Source organism: Manacus vitellinus, unplaced genomic scaffold (genome assembly GCF_001715985.3).
Source record: "Manacus vitellinus isolate BGI_N305 unplaced genomic scaffold, ASM171598v3 scaffold_31_pilon, whole genome shotgun sequence".
Classification (NCBI taxonomy): Eukaryota; Metazoa; Chordata; class Aves; order Passeriformes; family Pipridae; genus Manacus; species Manacus vitellinus.
Window position 1 is genome coordinate 1,901,062 of NW_021940379.1, and position 18,584 is coordinate 1,919,645.

Consider the following 18,584-nt stretch of genomic DNA (forward strand, 5'->3'; position numbering starts at 1 on the left):
CCCTCCTCTCGTCATTCTGAGCTAAAGGTTTTGCCAGTCTGCCCACAAAAAAGGTGTTTTCAGACCAGAGTTAACATCACTGATCTGCACTTTTTGCAGTTCTCGTGAGTTGTGACTCAAAGTACAGCTACAGAAGCCTTTTGGCTTCTGTCTTAATCCTTCCTGACCAGTTGGAGCTCTCAGAGACAGACATTTTACCTGTGGAAGTGCAGCTTTTGGTTTAAACATGTCCCTGTGACCGTGTAACGAGCATCTCTGCTCACTGGAAGGTTACAGCAACATTGTGGATTTTATTTAGCTATAGTTGAGTAGTTTTAAGCTATAAAAAAAGAGCCTAAAAGATGCAAGCAAACTCTCAAATCACAGCAGCCCTGTGGCATCAGAGATTCCAGGGGAGATGTGAGGGCTGGTCTCATCCTGCAGGCTCCTTTCTGCTCCCAGCCAAGGCAGGGCTGGGAACAGGAACTGGTTCTCATCAAGACTTTACCTGGGTTGACACCTGGGACAAGAAAAAGGAGTCATTAAATTAGGGACAGCTGACCAGTGCTCTGAGGGTGTTACACCTCCATGGAATTCTTCCTTGGAGCTCTCAGCTCCTCACATGACCTGCTTGGGTGACACGAAGTGCCTCCCCTCCATCCCCCAACCCATTCCAGGCATAACTTGGTTGAGGGAGGCAATAAGAGGTGGAAAATGTCACCTGAGACCTCATTTTGCAGGTGCTTGTTGAATTTGGGTTAGGTTAAATTCTCTAACTGACCAAGCCAGGGGTGAGCCTTGCTCCCCCATCCCTGGGCCAGCTCGAGGGCAAGCAGCAATGGCAATTCCTACACAATTCATGGAGCTGCAGCTCCCAGCATAGCCAGAACCAGCTGTTGTGCATCACCTCAGGCAGGTAAGCACTGGTGAGTAGTGACTGCTGTACCTCTGCTCTGTGAGAGGATTCAGTTCCTCCTGAACTCCCACGAAGGGCACTTGGCTGTGCTCTCTGCAGGTGTAGGGTGTCACAGGAGGAAGCACAAGGTGTATTCCCGTGCTCAGATGAGGCCTTACCACTGTTAGTTGTCCAGTCTTGTCCTTGAAGACCTGAGGCTCCTTCCCCACAGTGAACATCATCGTCCCCTCCTTCCCGGAGCCGATGCGGAACCGGAGGCTGCAAGGACAGAACCCCCAGGAGTGCTCTCCCCACAATAGGCTTTACTCTAAGCCCCCTTTATTTCTGTTCCTTGGCAAATCTCCTTAGATGAGAGATCAGAGCCCCAGCTTAGGTGAATTTCCTAAACAATTGCATTATCCCCCCAGGCTGATGGGTTTGATGAATGGAATGTCCCTACCTGGCCCAGGCTTTGAATGTTCCTGGTGCAATTAAGCACTAGAAGTTAAGCAGATCTGACCTGGAGAAAACCACTGAACACACCAAATCTAATTACAGCTGAAAGGCAAAAGCCAGAAAGAAAAGCTGGAGCAGAAGTGCAGGTTTCACCTGCCAGCTCCAATTCACAGGGAGATCAGAGACACAGACCATCCACCTGCCCTCAGCTCGGGGCGTGGCTGCAGGATCCTGAGCTCTGCAGTCACATTTTGGGCCTCTTCAATCCCTTTGGGAGAGGGGCATTTATCCTCAGGTGACCCCCAGCTTTCCAGCTGGCTTTCCTCAGACCTGGGGCTAATGGGATCCACTGGGAAATCACTAAACTCACAACCTCACACATGCAGGACACAGCAGCAGGAACCTGAAAAAGGTGGTTTTAAAGTGCAATCACCTATAAGTAAGTTTGGGGTTTAGGCAGCTGGGGCATGGGCAGCTCTCAGAGCAGAGCAGCACACCCAGCAAGGTGCACCCACCATGGAAACAAGCCTCATTAGCCTGGGAAAAAGGTTGGGATGATTTTTAATATATTTTCTCTCAGTGCATCCTATCCTGTCTCTCCTGTGCCTACGGAAGCCATGGAATGCTGCTGCATTAGACCTGACCAGCTTCGGGCACTGTCTGCTGGGTGAGGGCAATAGTCTTGACCTGAGTAGTCCAGACCTAAAAGGTTTTGAAGCAGGGTTTTCCATAGAATACAGCCTGCCCAGTGGTGCCCATCCACCTTCCTTCCTCACCTTCCCTGCACAACCTTAACAAGGCTTTGCTTGTTGGCCAACATGCAGAGCTTCGTCACCGTCTCGAAGACGTGCTCACACTGCAGGATCACATCGCCCTGGAGAGGAGAAAAGAGGGATAAAGTCACCTGGCACCACCCCAGAATGTGACCACAGAGCAATGGTGCACTCAGGGAGACTCCTTTGGAATGCCAGAGCAGTGACTGCCTGGCAGAAGTGACCGAATTAAACATCCTTTCCAGTGATTATTTAGGATTTAGAGCAACTCTGGCTTTAAAAAAAGGCAAGAGCATGTCCCGATATGGGAATGTAGCTAGGGAATGGTCTGGAGCACAAGTCTGATGAGGAGGAATTAATAAGCATCAGTAATTATGTAATCCCAGTATTTTATAGGATGATATTGGAAGCATCAGCAACAAGACCTTATTTCTAACTACCAGCTCACAGGAGCTACATCACAATTTTCTACCTTCTGTTTGTTGTCCTCTGGAACATGAATGACCACGATCCCATCACTCAGGTTACTGGTGGAGATCCCTTCAAAAGAAATCCAAAATTAGAGGAAAACCCACCAAACCCAGCTCCAGAGGGCAAAGAACTATGTTCTCTTAGTTACAAACTTCTGCTTCAAGACTGACACCCAAATCCTTTGTCCATCCCCCAGAAAAAGCTGTTCCTGGTAGGTAATTGCTCCAAATATCTTTGTAAGACTTAAGTTTCAGAAGTTCATCCTTCCCCCAGGGTCTCTGACAGGACATGAAGCCCCACAATGACTCATGGACTCATCACAGAGTCATGGAATGGTTTGGGTTGGAAGGGACCTTAAAGCCCATCCCGTTCCACCCCCTGCCACGGGCAGGGACACCTTCCACTAGCCCAGGGTACTCCAAGCCCCATCCAACCTGGCCTTGGACAAAGGACTCCCAGAGTTACCTTTCAGTGTGGAGTAGTCGATCTTCTGCTTGACCTTGGCCACCTCCACCACGTAGGCCGAGCTCTGGGTCAGCACCAGGAGCCGCTCCCGCGCCTTGAACCCGTTCCTGTCATATTTTATCACGGGGGTCACATACTGAAAACAACGAGTTGGAATCAGCACTTTAACTGCTGCAGGGCCTGGGCCAGGCAGTTGAGTTTTCCTGACTGGAAGCAGCTCAGTGAGGGGCAGCTCTGCCTGTGGAGCTGCAGGCCCAGCTCTCAGCAGCTCCTGCCGAGCTCTGCTCACAGGGATCTGGATTCTTTGTACTGGGAAATCCAGAGAGCAGAACTCTGCTCTGAGCAAGATGGGTCCCCTGTGCCCTCTGTGCCAGAACCATGGGAAATGCATGGACACCCTGGCTCTGCTCCTGCCCTGTACATCCCGAACAGGGCTAGGAATGGAATCTTAAATAACTTATTTAGGTACATTTTGAGGCCTGTCTCCAATTTAAAAGCAAGGAAATAGTGGCTCCACTGCTGTTCATCAGGCCCTGTGTGACCAACCAGCTCCAGGACTCCAGTGAAGCCTATTCCAGGGGTTCTGTCCTTCCCTTACCTTGATGTTCTCCCCTTGGATGAGCTGCAGCACTTTGGGGTTTATATCATTCACTTCTGAGGAGCAAACCAGAAAGAGAAACTGAGTGTAGGTGACAGACCTATAGCCACAGACAGTTACCACTGCCCCAGCCAACACCAGAGAGCTGCATTGTCTTCATCCCAATTGTCCTCGTCCCTCTGGCACAATCCCTTCCAAACTGAGGGTGGTCACTTCCAGCCACCCCCAAACCCATTTTGGTGACTCTCCTGCCTGATAATTAATTCACACTGGGAGTTTCTGCCCATTCTTGAGTCTGTTGGTTCAGACCCTGATCCACCCCAGCCCACAGGGAATTCTGCTTGGGTTTCTGGCTCTGTGTCCCAAAGGGATCCCAGTACCCCCAGTGTGAGAATCAGTCTGGCAGATTGATCTCTGAGTAGGTGTCACTAGACATGGCAGAGGAAGGAACTCCAACAGCAGGGCCCAAATGCAGGAGGTGATGTTGCCTCTGCCAGGTGGGAATTTCTCTTGGAAATGAGTCTGTTTGGTCCAACAGACCTTCCCTGAGCAGGAGCCCATGGCCAAGGCCCTGGGGGTTGCTGTGCACTCACTCAGCCGTGTGTCCAGGAAGGGCTGGTTGATGCTCTGGGCATATCCCTCCTTCTTCCCTCGGAAAACAGCACTGGTCACCACCTTCTGCTGCAACTGAGGTGGGGAGGAACAGCCTTTATCCTCAGAGATCCTCCATCAGGAACATCAGGTCTGATGTGAACACTGTTACTGCCCAACATCCTTCCACTCATGCACTGCCCACCTGACTATCGTGGAATTGTGCTGCATTTCTTCCAACAGCTTTAGGCTATTCCTGTATTACACCAAATAAAGGGGCAGCAGGGACAATCCTACAGATTTTTCTGATTTATGGGTCTTTTCTAATTACATGGAGTGCAGTTTTAATGCCCTAAGATAAAGCCCCACGTGTCTGGAGGAGAACTGCTCCATACATTGCAATATACACTGGAAGGAATCCCTGACTCCAGGCTCCCGTGTGATTGCTCTTATCCCTGAGTGGGTGAGAGCAGCAGCAGCAGGAGGTGCAGCCTGTGTTCCAGATGCTCCACAGGGAACAGAGGTCACTCAGGCACAGCATGTTTGAACTCACACACTGGCACTCAGGTGTTGGTTACCTGTGCTTTCCTCTCGGCAGTGACCCCCCGGCAGTATTTCCTCACCAGGTTCCTCATGCAGATCTTCTGGAGCAGCTCGGATGTCTGCATCAAAAAAAGTTAAAATAAAACAGTAGGGAAGTTGTGCAAACAGGTCTGTCTGTGCAATGAGCCTGAAAGCTCGTGGGATTAATTTTGTCTTTATAGGGCTTGTGAGTTCACTTCTCTGTCTGTGCATTTTTCCTTTGTATTGTTTAAAACAACACAGAGCTCCCTCCTTCCCCTTGGAAACACAAACCTGGGGCCATTCCTCCCACTCCCATCCAGACACAGCCGATCTCAGGCTCTTCCAAAGGGGACAAGCCAGCAGATCCCTGCTCTTCTCCCACACAAGGAATGCACACACATGACCGCAGAACAGAAGCACCTTCACCTCTCCCAAAGCCTCCAGCAGCACCCACCTCTTCCAGGATGGAGGGAGGTTGGAGCCAGCTCTTGTCCAAGACATTTTTTGGAAGGTGGTCTCGGAGCTTCACCAGGTAGTTGTACTGGGCAAGCCTCACAAACTCCCTGTTCTCCGGGCAAAGGGGCTTCTTCCGATTGATGAAGCCAGTTATGAACCTACAGAAAACACCAAACCAGAACTGACACGTGACCTCGAGGAATCCATGGAGTGAGGTGAGGGACAGAGGACACACAACAGGTTAACAGATCACTGATGTTAACAGAGGTACAGCAGTGGCAATCTTAAGCTTTATAATGTCTTAAATATTAACTTTTTTTTTCCCAAGTTCTGTTGGCCAGAACATGGTGCTTTGGAGTCTGAAAGGAAGATCAGCTCTACTTTGGGAGCTGAGTTTAAGGGAGTGGAGAGGGAGGACAAAAGGGGATGGAGGGGTGTGCAAAGTATTAGGAAGCAATTCTTCCCTGTGAGGGTGGTGAGGCCCTGGCACAGGTTACCCAGAGCAGCTGTGGCTGCCCCATCCCTGGGAGTGTCCAAGGCCAGGTTGGATGGGACTTGGAGCAACCTGGTCTAGTGGAAGGTGTCCCTGCCCATGGCAGGGGTGGGACTGGATGAGCTTTAAGGTCCTTCCAATCCAAACTGTCCCAGGATTCTATGGTTTGGAAATACAAATCAGAGCCACAGAAATTTGTGCCAGAGAATTCCTGAGGAGGTGCCAGGCATTTCAGACCAACCCCTGGCACTTGTCCTCCTACCTATAACCACAGCTTGGAAATGGCTGGAAAGGAGCTGGTTTTGACTCCCTGCACTGTCAGTACTCTGGGCTCATTGTCCAGAGACCATCTCCACGCTGGGACTCCCCTCCCACAGCCCTCCCCAGGACCCCCCACACAGTGATAGTTACTTCCTGATTGTCTGAACTGCCCACGTCCTCTTCTTGGCCTCCTTCCGTGCCAGCGCTCCTCGCCAACACGCCTCCAGCTTGATGGCTGCAAGAACAATCAGGTATCAGAGGGCCTGTGCCAAGCTGTCCTTTAATCCACACAGCAGAAGATAGAACTGGTTCTCTTGCAGCTCTAAAGATCAGCTGATGGGAACAGCAAGAAGTTTAGGACGTTTTCTTCTCCATCATAAGTGGTTGATCCAGTTTCAGCTGCACTGGGGAGCTCAACCCCAAGGCAGGGCCAGACCTTGTCACTGCTCAGCCTCCCGTTGTCCCTGCACACAGCCCATCTCAGAAAGCTGCCCTTTGAGCCTGCAGATTTTAGCTCAGCCTGCCTGATGTGGCTAAAAAAGGGTTTTTTCCCCCCCAGCAGTTGATAATCAGCTCCTGGGTACTCCAGAACATCCCCATGTGTGTGGCAGAAAGTGCTGCTGCTGCTCAGAGCTGCTCCCACAGCTGGTGCCTGGCTGGGGCCAAGGGCAGCTTGTGGTGTGAGGAGCCAAACACAACTAAAAGGGTCTGTGAATGCTCTTTGTGCAGCTGACACCTGCACCTCACCTAACACCCACAGCCCTGCAGGGAAGCCACAAGCGTTACCCACAGCACCATGGATTTGTGACCTCCCAAAGCTACAACTCCCATGGAAAGCCCAGCCCTGAGAGAATCCTCCACTCCAGAGCCCATACCTGCTTTCCTCTTCTTCTGGTATGCTCTTTTCCCAAGGAATCCTTTGTATTTGGCCTGTAGTCTTGAAACTGGAAAAAGAGGCAGGGACATCACTTGTACCTCCAGGACCAGAGACTGAGGAGCCGAGATCCCACACTCCACCAGCACAGGAGGGGCTCCACAACCACCAGGGAACAGAGGAGCCACAACAGCAACAGGCCCAGGAGTGGCCTGTGTAGGTACTGTGCCCTTCCTTTATGCTTTTCAGGCAGGTGCAGACAGGTGCCACCAGGATGAGACAGGTAAGATCCCAATTCCAAGGGAAAAGTACTCAGTGTATCTAGGCATGGACTCATAGGACTGAGGAGCTCTGAAGGAGCCACAGATCCAGGACTCAAGCAATAGAGCCAGTGATTTCTCCCCACCCTGGAGAAAGATTACTGAGTTTTCCATGGATTCTGCAGAGCTATGCAGACCAGGGGGCTCAGCTCCCACCAGGGTGCACAGAATCCCAGAGTGGTTTGGGTTGGAAGGGACCTTAAAGCCCATCTTGTTCCACCCCCTGCCATGGGCAGGTACACCTTCCACCAGCCCAGGTCGCTCCAAGCCCAGTCCAACCTGGCATCTCCTACATCAACCTGGAGCCCAGAACACGGTTCACCAGGCCCTGCTGCTTAGTCTGTGTCAGAGGAAGGGAACTAGAACCTTACTCAGCAGTTGTTTCCTGTACTCAAAGGCATCTTCTGTAGCAAACAGAGTCTTTGGGAAACGAATGAATATTTTGGTTCTGAAAAAGAGACCAGGAACAGGTTATCATTCATGGTGGGCCCTTGTTTCAGCTGCCCCAACCAGGTTCAGGGTCCTCCAGCCAGCTGTGATGCCACCCAAGCCTTAAGTTGCCCTGGGCTGCCCAAGCAAGCAGGAAACCTGGAGCTGAGGCAAAGCAGCTCATCTGCCCTAACCCAGAGATGGAAGAAACGAGGCTGGATTGAAGCTTCCATGGAAACAGGTAAAAGTAAACAAGAAATGTCTGCATCTGGGGGCTTGATCTGTCTCCTTGCTTGTGTCACAGACAGGACAGAAGATCTAACAGCAAACACTGAGAGCAGAGATCACAGCCAAAGTGAGGACATTTACCTTCCTAATTTGTACTCCTCAGGCTTGTAACCTATGTGCTTGATGAGCCTCTCCACACCCTCAGCTGCTGTCCCGTGCCAGTTGGGCCAGGTAGCTGGACAGAGGCATTTATACCTGAAAGGTCAGCAAGACATCAACACAAATGGCATGAAATTTGAGAAACCCCTTCCTGAAAACTCTCCCTCTCAAATTCCCACTGCTTTATTCGAGACAGACGATGCCAAAACGGGTCAAAACGGATCCAGACAAGACACGTGCAAAGGTTATTTTTGGTGAAGAGGAGTGTCTGCTGACACCTCCCATCACAGGGGCTGGACATTTAACCACAGCTTGCTCAGAAGCCCCCACGGGAGGGCAGGATTCCCTGGGAAAGCCCACCTTTGCAGGAAGAGCTCGTACTTGCGCCGGTACGCGAAGCCGGCTCGTCGCACCCGCAGATGCTCCATCAGGCCCAGGTACTTCACCTGGTGTCGGATCAGGAAATCATCAAACTTCCCTGCAGCAAGGACACACACTCACTGGCAAGTTCTGCCTGGGGAAGCTCCCTCACTGGTCCATGTGTTGGGAGAAACCAGGGAGGAATCAAATCCCCAACTATCCAAGGTGATGACTTTGCTGCAGCTTAACTAAGCTATTTACATATACATATATATACAAACACACACATACACAGGCACATACACAGGCTGCACCTTGCTACAAACAAGTCTCTCAGTTCATTCCTTGATCTCTCCTCAGTGTCTCCAGCCTTACCAGGCTCTTTGTTGTCGTTGGGTTTAATGCAGCGGATGTAAGAAGGCTCCTTGGACATCAGGATTTCTATCAGACTTGTCAGGCTGTTTTTGAACTGGGTTGCAACCTAAGACAGCATTGAAAGAACTGTCTTAGCCTTGGAACTCATCACTGCAAGAATTGAGATAACTCACTCCCTGCATCCAGCTTAAAGCTGGAATTGAAAGTTGTCGTGTTTTATATATATACATAAATATATATGTATAAAAACACTGGCTGCTGTCTCAGCAGCATCACTGCTCAGCTGCCAGGAAGTTTGCAGGGGTGGAACAGCAACAAAAACATCCACCAAGTTCAGGAATCCCAGAATCATTAGGGTTGGAAGAGACCTCTGGAGATCATCCAGTCCTGTCCAGGAAGGGTCACCTGGAGCAGGTGACACAGGAACTTGCCCACGTCGGTTTGGAATGTCTCCAGAGAGGAGATTCCACCACCCTCCCTGGGCAGCTGTTCCAGTGCTCTGCCATTTCTATGGAGAGAAACTTTTCCCTCATGTTGAGATGGAATTTCTTGTGGTTTAGTTTATGGCCATAAGTACTAAGGGCAGGATCAGTGGTTAAACCAAGGCTTGGGGGGTTGAGTTTACATTCAAAGTTAAGACTAAAGACAAAACTCACAGTCTCTGGTCTCCTCCTGTTGTCCAGCTCTGACAGGAGGAAACAATCTCTAATGATGGCATTCTTGGAGTTGCACAGAACCTGAAAGAGGAGGAACTAGAAGTTGCCTTATTGAGCAGCACTTCTATTGCTCCTGTTGAGCAGCACAGCCCTGAGGACACACACAGGTGCCTAAAGGTCACTGCTAAAGAGAAAAGTACGTTCTCTTTTGCTGCAGGGATTAAATACATCTTCTGCAAAGCATTTCTGCTCCAAGCAGGTAATGAGAGAATAGCATCCCTTTTTTGTCCTTACCTCCTTCAGGTTTCTGTACAGCAGATCATTATTCTTCTCCAGAAATCCTGAAGGAAATATTTTAAAAAAAGTTTAATTCTTTTGGAGGCCACAAACTTCAGCACAGAATCAGGACATTTCCGTCCTCAAAAGTCTCACTGCAGTCACGTGTGAGACATTCAAGTCACAGTGCCTCCAGAGGGCAGGTATTTGGGAATTCCTCTTCCCATCAAGTCCTCAGCTCCCACATCACCTGAAGAGCTCAGGTAACTCCCAGACTGGGCCTGCTCACTCACCAACAGCACAGTAAGTGACCTCTCCTGCGTAGTGGAGGAGCCGGAAATCCACCCAGTCGATGGATTTCCGCGTTTTCTGGTCCGCGAGTTTGCGACTGCAGGGGAAAAACAGCAAAACACCAAGAGAAAGGGCAACAAACAGCTTTGCTCAGGCTGGAGAGAGTCACAGCTGCAGGACAGCTGGAAACATAGGGTTTGTGCCTCTTGATGGGGCTCTGACTGTAGAGTTACGGCCCAGAGTCAAACCATCATTTATCTCTGGTGGCGGCAGAGAATGGGAGCAGCTCCCATAAACTCAGAATACCTGTGACCTTCCTATTGCCTTTTGACAAGGACCACCCTTTCCAGAAATATTAAGATTTCTTCCCATAACATTCATTTAAATACATTCTTATTTGCTTAAATGGGGGAAAAAGATTAGCAACTCTGTCAACTTCAAAGCAAACCCGGGGCAAAGGATTGCTCAAGATATTTGGCCCTGGGGCAAGAACCCAAATACAAAGGAGGAATCCAAATGTTCAAGAATAGCGGGAAAATTTTAGAAAGCAAGGATTCCCTGAAGAAAAAAAAATACCAAGAAAAAAAGAGCAACTTCACAGTTGAAGTTTCAGCTTTGTAAGCAGTCAGTAACTGCAGAGCTGGGTGTCACAACAGCACATTAGTCTATCAAAGCTCCTTCCAAGAGCATCGCCAAGTACAGATCCTGTTTAAGTAGCTCCAGCACTGCTATTTAAAGCTTTAATCAGGCAGAACAGCATTAAGGCACATTGTGGTGACAAGGAAGTTGGCTCCAAATTTTCCACTTGGCTGTGGCGAAGTTCAGAGCTGTAGGAACAGTGACAGCTCAGCAGCGGGGCTCGGAATTGATGCCTTGTCAGAGCCTTCAGCAGCTCCTGCTGGGAACCAGCCCAGCGCCAACGCACTCATCTGCCACCAAAATGGGCTCCAAACCCACTGCAAACGGAGTATCAACCAAAATGTCACTCAGCTCAGGGATAGGAGCAGGAGCATTTTCTCTCCTTTTCGTACTCAAATCTCACAAGTGGCAAGATGAATGTCAATATTTATACACCACTCAGGCATTGGGCTCCTTGTCACAACATCTTCGGCTTTCCCTGGAGTCAGTGGGGCAAAGCCACCTGTGGCCAGAGTCATCTCACCTTCATGGGCTAAAATCATGGGCTGAACCCATGAGTCCCTAATTTTAGTGTGGAATGAAACCAGTTCACAGATCAGCATCACACCGGCAAAGACACAAGACCCCCCCTCCACCTCCCAGTGCCTCGGGTCAGACTCTGCCAGTGCAGCCCATTTCAGTGCCAGACACTGGACGGGCTGCTTGATTTGCTTTGGTACAAAGCAAACATTGTTCCCTCCCCAACACTGTCATGGATTTGAGATGGGGAGAGGCTGGGATAGGATACAGAGGTAAATGCATACGTCACGAAGTGGGCATGATCTCCTACTTTCTCTTCCAGCTTTTCCAAGAAGCTCAGGTCAGTCGCTTCCCCGGGCCGTAAACATTCCTCATCCTGGAAGAGCAGACACTGGATCAGGGCTGCCCTGAGCACCTGCTCCCTCCTCCACAAAATACAGCTGTGTTACACAGAGCCTGAGACCGGTTGGTGGAGAAGCAAAGCACCCACCCCCTTCAACCCCCACAGCTCTCCAGCTGTCAGATCCTCCACCTTCAACTTCTGGGCGTTTGTTTACCAAGGTCAGTGTGTTTACACTCTGGATAATGCAGATCCATCCCATAATCAGAGGGAAAAAAATGTGATTATGGGTCATTAGAGCAGGGCACAGGCCAACATTTTAATTTAGCACAAACTCTGTTCTTACCAGAATGGAGATTATTCCTTTGTGCTTCTGCTCAACCAAGTCACAGATGATTTTGTTGTTAAAATATGGGATTGGCTCCCACTGGAAGATGAAAACAAGGAAGAACAGCTTTAGATGAAGACCTTTTCTTTGCAATTTTAAAGTTCTTTGGAACTTAGATCCCAGTAAAGATCAGTGTTGTGAATTAGGACCAGCTGAAGGGAAAAGGTGACAGCACAGTGATCCATGACCCCACTCCAGAGTTCTCCTGCTTTCAACAGCCCAGACCAGCTCCTTGTCCTCTACATGAATGTTTTCCACCTTCTCATGTCTTGCACTGCTGGAGTTCCTCACTCTCCAGGGACATTGTCACTGCTTAACATCTGAGTTTTGGGGAAGGTCCTGCTTCTTTGTTAAATGATGTAAATTAAGTCTTGGCTAAATTACACTTCAAAAGGGGATTCAGAATGAGACCCATGGCAATCTCACACTTCCCATGGGAACAATAACAAACTGAAAAAAGCAGGATGCCTTTCACATTGCTGATCAAAAGCATTCAGTGTAATGGCGGTTCAAAGAGAAAAGGAGGGGAAAATATAATGTACCTCTATCCCTTCCAGTTCGTATTCCTCCTGCTCTGCTTTCAGGGTCATCTCAATCAGCAGCTGCTGGAGCTTCTCATTGCAGTAATTAATGCAGAACTGCTCAAAGCTTCGGGGGGTTTAAATGAGCATCGGGTTTTATGTATTTCACGGGCAGTTCAGCTTCTCCCACCAGCACCTGCTGTTCTCGAGCCAAACCACCCACTTCCACACAGACCAAACCCACATATCCCTCCCACACAGTGGTACCAACAGCCCAAACCCAGGCCTGCAGCCCAAGCTAAAGTTTTCAATGGGGTTCAGCAAACCTTCTGCACCCAGATTTTACAGTCCCCCATGTCTTGCCTTGCGGGGGGAAGAGCACACTCCAGAAGTCAGGCACAACTTCAGCGCATGCCCCAGGTCACCCCAAGCCTCAGGAACAGCCCTTACCTGTTTGTGTCCAGCACTTCAAAGCCATAGATATCCAGCAGGCCAATAACTGTTTTCTGAGTTGAATCCTGTTAAAGACACCACAGCTCTGCAACTGCTCCTTCCCTGCATGTTCCTTCTTCCACCTGAACTTTAAACTTTCTCTTTGAGACTTTCATGTCACATCCCAATGGAGAAGCCACTTTAAAGCAGGACCCCAGGCAAGAAACCAACCTTGTTGGCCAGAGAGCTGTTGATTTTGTTGACAAGCCACGTGAAAGTCCGTCCGTAAATCGCCTTGGCTACGGCGTCCCGAGCATAGAATGCCAGATCCACGTTCAGCGGGCTCAGGACCTGGAAATAAAGATATGCCAGAGCTGCCAACCACCACAGATAATCACAGCAAACTTCTGCCAAGCCAGTTCACACTTGTGGCTTGGTGTGCACCCCCACTGTTGTGCACCACAGCACAGCTGGGCTGCAGCTGCTCCTGTGCATACCCATGGCAGGGGGTGGACTGGATGATCTTTAAGGTCCCTTCCAGCCCAAACCATTCTGGGCTTCCATGATTCCACCTACAGCCTTATTTCCCATCAGTGTTCCTTCAACCACTACATGCCAGCAGGGTTGGGACACTACATTTTGAAGAATACTAACTTAGACAAGTGGGGGAGCTATTCTGACTTCCTCGTACTTTTATTTTATTAAAATAAAGATACAAAACGCTCAAAGAGCAGTTTTTACCAGTGTTTTCTTCCAGTTTCCCAGGAAGCACTAAGGACTGGACAAAGGGAAATTGTTTGGCTCTAACACAGGGCTGCCTGCAAGTCCCTGCTCCCAGGTTTTTAACAGTTTCTTGTTCAGCAAGAAACCCTAATATTGGGGATATATTTCATTTAATGTCTCAGCTAGAAGAAGGGGATGTGGAGGAGGAGTGGGACAGCCAGAGTGACCTGTTTGTACTGTAACATGGAGAACAGAGCTCCTTGTCCACACCCCTCCCTCAGAGTTGGGGGTCTCCCAATGTCTGGGGTTACACAGAATCACTTGGTACCTCTTCAGATCTGGCCTCGATCTTGCGGTGGGTGAGAGCTTCCTGCAGGATGGACAGGTGAGCACCCAGGAGCTGCAGGAAAGGGGATATTTGCACTCAGGGCCCAGCCAGCAGGACACTTTAAACAGGCAGCACAGTGTGACCAGTGGGGCACAACCCCCAGTGCCTTCCCAGTCACCCTCTCCTTTGAGCAACAGCAATTAAGGAAGTTCCAGGGAGATGAGCTACAGAGAAAATTCCAGACAGTTTACAGCAAGAGCTGGGTATTTATATAGTTAGGTATTTATACAGTTATCCTCCTGTTTTGGAGGTTAAGGTCTTCTTTGTAGCACTGGCAATACTGGCACTGTCTCAGCAAAGGTACCTTTGAAATCCACTTGATCTGGGTGCCATCCCGGATGATGGCATGGCCATTGCTGTCCTCTTCAAACTGAATATTCCCGAGGTGCAGGACACTGGCAACAATTCCAAAGAGGTGCTAAGAACAGGAGGTAGACCATTAGAACACAGGTTTCCACAGCGTGGGAATGGTGCAACTCTTTCCTACACCTGCTGGTAACCAGAATATTGCCAGGCTGAGGGAGGTGAGTCAGAGGACCTGTTACAGGGGTGTGATGCCCCCATGGGTACCATGCTCCTCACCTATCCACTCCCTCAATCCCATGGAATCGCAGAAAGGACCTTGAGGATTTTCCAGGCCCACTCCTGCCATGGGCAGGGACACCTTCCACTAGCCCAGGTTGCTCCAAGCCCCGTCCAACCTGGCCTTGGACACTTCCAGGGATGGGGCAGCCACAGCTTCTCTGGGCAACCTGTGCCAGGGCCTCACCACCCTCACAGGGAAGAATTCCTTCCCAATCTCCCATCCAACCCTGCCCTCTGTCAGTGGGAAGCCATTCCCCCTTGTCCTGTCACCTGTGCTTTTGTAAAAAGTCCCTCTCCATCTTTGTTGTCGGCTCCCTCCAGGTACTAACCACCAAAATAATGCCTTATTCCACCCTTAATACCTCTCCCAAGAAAGGCTGCTTCCATCAGTTCAGGAAAACAGCAGTTCCCTCCTTAAATTCCCTTTTAACACACACACCTCGACATCTTTCTCAGTGAAGTCAATGATAGAAAAAGCTTTGCGGACTATTTTCCAGTCGTTCTTGTCATTAATAGAAAACACTTTGGCACATCGACCCTACAGTAAAAGAAAGATGGATTAGCACAATTCATTGGCAAAGCAAATTTGTTAATCAGGAAACAGATACTTCTGGGCAGACTGCTTTCATTTCCAGTTTCCTCAGCAAGTTATGACAGTGATATTAATCCTAAAAGTGGCTCTTTTGATGAGATTTTTCAGTTTATACTGAAAACCTGATACAAAGCACTGAGTGTTACCATAAATTGGTTAAGGCTTGTGCAGAGCCTGAGCTTGCAGCCATCCTCTGTTTTTCAGGGTAAGAATATCTCCTGCCCAAGCTGCCTTTGCAACCCCTGTGATTCCTGGTGTGCCACAGAGGGAGCAGTTCCCACTGACCTGGATGAGATACGTGTACTTCTGGGGGTTGCGCTCCAGCCCGAGCCAGGACAGAAGATCCTTCTCTCCACCCTCCAACAACTGGTAGAAAATATGGAAATTCCTTTCCCCGTGGTTTTGGTGGACAACTCTGGATTTCTCAATTAGGTAGCTGAGGATGTGCCCTCCCACTGGCGCTCCCTGGCAGGACAGAGCAGTCAGATCAACACCAAAAATACCAATAACATCCCTATGATGGCTGGTTTTTTACACCTGGGAATGAGGAGCAGGATCAGGAAAAACCCGATTCTGCTGTCACTTATCTGCCACCTTTTATTTGAGTGAGTATCCAGCAACATTACAAGGGTTTGCTGTCCTGCTAATTGTGCTTTACAACTCTCTCTCAGCTTTCCAGGGAGCACTGGCTGGATCGCCAGTGATGTAGGAAGCTTTCAGGATGGATAACTTGTGACCTTACCTGCAAAATGCAAGGCCTGTAAAAACAGGATCACAAATGTGCAGTGTAAGGATTAATAAATCCTGGGCTGCCTGGTCAGTGCCCAAGAGGTTCTCTCATCCATCTTGTTTTCCCACAGTGCTCCACTGGGTTTGTTCTCACCTTAAAATCAAACTGGATGTCCATGTATTTCCCAAACCTACTCGAGTTGTCATTACGCAGAGTTTTTGCATTCCCAAAAGCCTGTGGATACACAGACAGGTAAAGTCACTTCTTATCTCACTGAAAACCTGACACAGGACCAAGTTACAGTAACAAAGCTGAGTCCCACTGAATTCAGCGGGATTAAAGAAATACAAACTCATGTATTTCTGTAGCTTCCAGTGAAATTCAGCTAAACCAATTATTGCTTTACAGAACCTGTAACTGAAACCCCAAGGAGCTGTTGCACGGTTTCCTTGTACTCCCAGGTTTCATCCAGCCTCCACTAGAAACCCCAAGTTTAAGTTTCCAAACATTAAACTGTGTTAAATCCCAAGGATTCTTTCAGAGGTTGTGCCACCAAGAGGCCAGTGTTGGCCATTCCTGGACCCAGGGGTGCAGACTTGGAGGAAGCTTTGAGCAGTGAGGCCACCATCACCAACCTTTGTTTATTTCCCCCCTGATTTAGTTTCTTACCTCAAGAACAGGGTTGGAAAGGAGCAGCCGGTCCCGGACGATCTGCAGCTGCTCCGTGGTGGGACAGGTCACTGCATAGTACTGCAGGATCTTCTTGGATGCCTCTGTCTTCCCAGCCCCACTCTCTCCAGAGATGAGGATGAAGTGGTTGTTGTACTCGCTGCACATCACCCGATAGGCATTGTCAGCTATGGCATATCTGGACATGGCACAGGAGGCATTTGGAGGGGAACATCCATCAGGAATGGCACAGGAGACAGAATATCAAAGGCTTTCCAGGGTATTCACTCCTGCTCTAACTTTACAAGTGTTGGACAGGATCATAGAATCCCAGATGGTTTAGGTTGGAAGAGATCTTAGACATCATCCCTTCAGTGAAGACTCAATTATCCTTGTGGGTCATTCCCAACTCAGAATACTCTGTGATTCTGTGATCTCATCCCAACCCCCTGTGGTGGGCAGGGGCACCTTCCACTGGGAAAGCTCAGCTCAAAATGAGTCTGACTCAAAGTTTCATAGTAAAAACCGGACCTAGTGCCTGTGGACACACCCCCGTGGTGCCCCAGCATTACAGAGAAATCCCAAATCAGTGATCCAAGCTGACATCCCAAGGGATTACTTACAGATGCGGTGGCAGTTCAAAGAAGTTCACCCCTCGGTAGAGCTGCATCTGAGTCACGGTGTAGATGTCCAGCTCCTTGTAAGGGTTCACAGACACGAGGAGGGTACCAATGTATGTCTGCAGGAGAGAGAGCACTCGAGTGGGAAACCTGCTCCAGCACAGGAGTCGTGGCTCCCAAAGCAGGAGTCAAGTACTAAAGAAGCAAGAACCAAAGAAGATAGCACGGAGCTTGCTAAGAGAGAACCAAACAAACCAACCCAAAAAAAACCCTCCACAGCCTTCATTATTTCAAAGTCAACACCAAACTTCTTCCAAAATCTCTTGTTATGAGTAGAGCTGAACCATGACAGCAAGTTCAGGGCCTGACATTTTAGATGCAAGGTCCCATAAGCGTGGGACCATCCCATAAGCATGGGGTCCTTATGGGATCTTTCTCCTACTTATGGAATCCTTCTCCTACTAAAGTTAACATAACATACAACAAAATCCTCATCACTTCCCAGACAAATCAGCTATAATGTTCTGCCTTACCTTCAAGCATCGTGTTTCCTTTCCTGTTCCATTACTGTTTACTGCACATCCTTTAAAACTTTGCAAGGCAACTCAGAGCAAGCTGTGACTGTAATTTTCATCAGCTAAAGTAGACAAACCACTCCTGGATGATCACCCTGCTGGGTACTACAAACATCCAGCAAGTCTTGTTGCTAGATTCACAGACTGTACACAGCTCTTCCTCCTGGATCCCACCAGCAAGGTCCCTTGGAGACATTTCACACAAATCCACGCAACCAACACTCACATAGATGAGGTTCTCCTGGTACCGCTTCCGCAGGTTGTTGAGGAAAGCAGCCTCACTGGTGTGGGAGTCCAGGAGCACAAAGTCCTGCACCCCGACCCTGTCCCGGGCTATCAGAGCCCCCTCCATGTTCTCGTCGGTGTTGTCGTCCACTTCTTCCTTCTGCAACACAAAGGTGGGGGGACACAGGATTGGGAGGGAGCAGAGTTAGGAGAGACCTGAAGGGCCAGGTGAGTCCCTCCCCAGGGCCAAATCATCCTTGCACAGGTAATGCCAAGAGATCCTTATTCCAGCTTGTCCAGAGATGGCAATTCCACACCATGAGAGTTTGCATTTTGATGTCTTCGAAGTCAAGACGTCTGAGACTCACTGCTGGGATCAGGGAGGAAGACCAGGGTTTCCAGGCACCCTCGCTGAACACAACAGCAAGGTGAGACAAACCCAGCCCCAGAGATGCAGTTGGGATCTGGACACTGCAATGACTCAGTCTGGACAGAGCCCTTGCAAGCACAAAGCCTGAATAAACGGTGGAAAACACCAGTCAAACCAATAGTTCTACACCATCTGCAACTCCTTTACACAGACAGAAATGCACAAGCGGAGAAACTCTGGGAAAAGCTTCATGGGACCTGACTTTTAGGGAAAAAAGATACTACTTAGCACAAGACTC

At 49.3% G+C, this 18,584-nt stretch overlaps 1 protein-coding gene across 1 annotated transcript; it reads right to left on the reverse strand.

The window, feature by feature from the left end:
• Positions 1 to 388: 388 nt before the first annotated feature.
• On the reverse strand, positions 389 to 18,070 carry MYO1H (myosin IH). The gene is made up of 31 exons (XM_008926778.3): positions 17,918 to 18,070; positions 17,120 to 17,235; positions 16,497 to 16,695; positions 15,981 to 16,061; positions 15,383 to 15,562; positions 14,945 to 15,043; positions 14,225 to 14,338; positions 13,861 to 13,932; positions 13,041 to 13,160; positions 12,828 to 12,895; positions 12,399 to 12,504; positions 11,815 to 11,895; positions 11,413 to 11,504; positions 9,973 to 10,067; positions 9,698 to 9,744; positions 9,404 to 9,484; positions 8,748 to 8,853; positions 8,373 to 8,490; positions 7,995 to 8,108; positions 7,568 to 7,644; positions 6,878 to 6,946; positions 6,153 to 6,237; positions 5,247 to 5,406; positions 4,807 to 4,890; positions 4,231 to 4,324; positions 3,638 to 3,693; positions 3,040 to 3,175; positions 2,576 to 2,643; positions 2,107 to 2,204; positions 1,054 to 1,153; positions 389 to 499 (listed from the first exon to the last, which is right to left on the reverse strand). The coding sequence occupies exons 1-31, from the start codon at positions 18,041 to 18,043 to the stop codon at positions 476 to 478; spliced, it is 3,066 nt and encodes a 1,021-aa protein (XP_008925026.2). The 5' UTR covers positions 18,044 to 18,070; the 3' UTR covers positions 389 to 475.
• Positions 18,071 to 18,584: the final 514 nt, after the last annotated feature.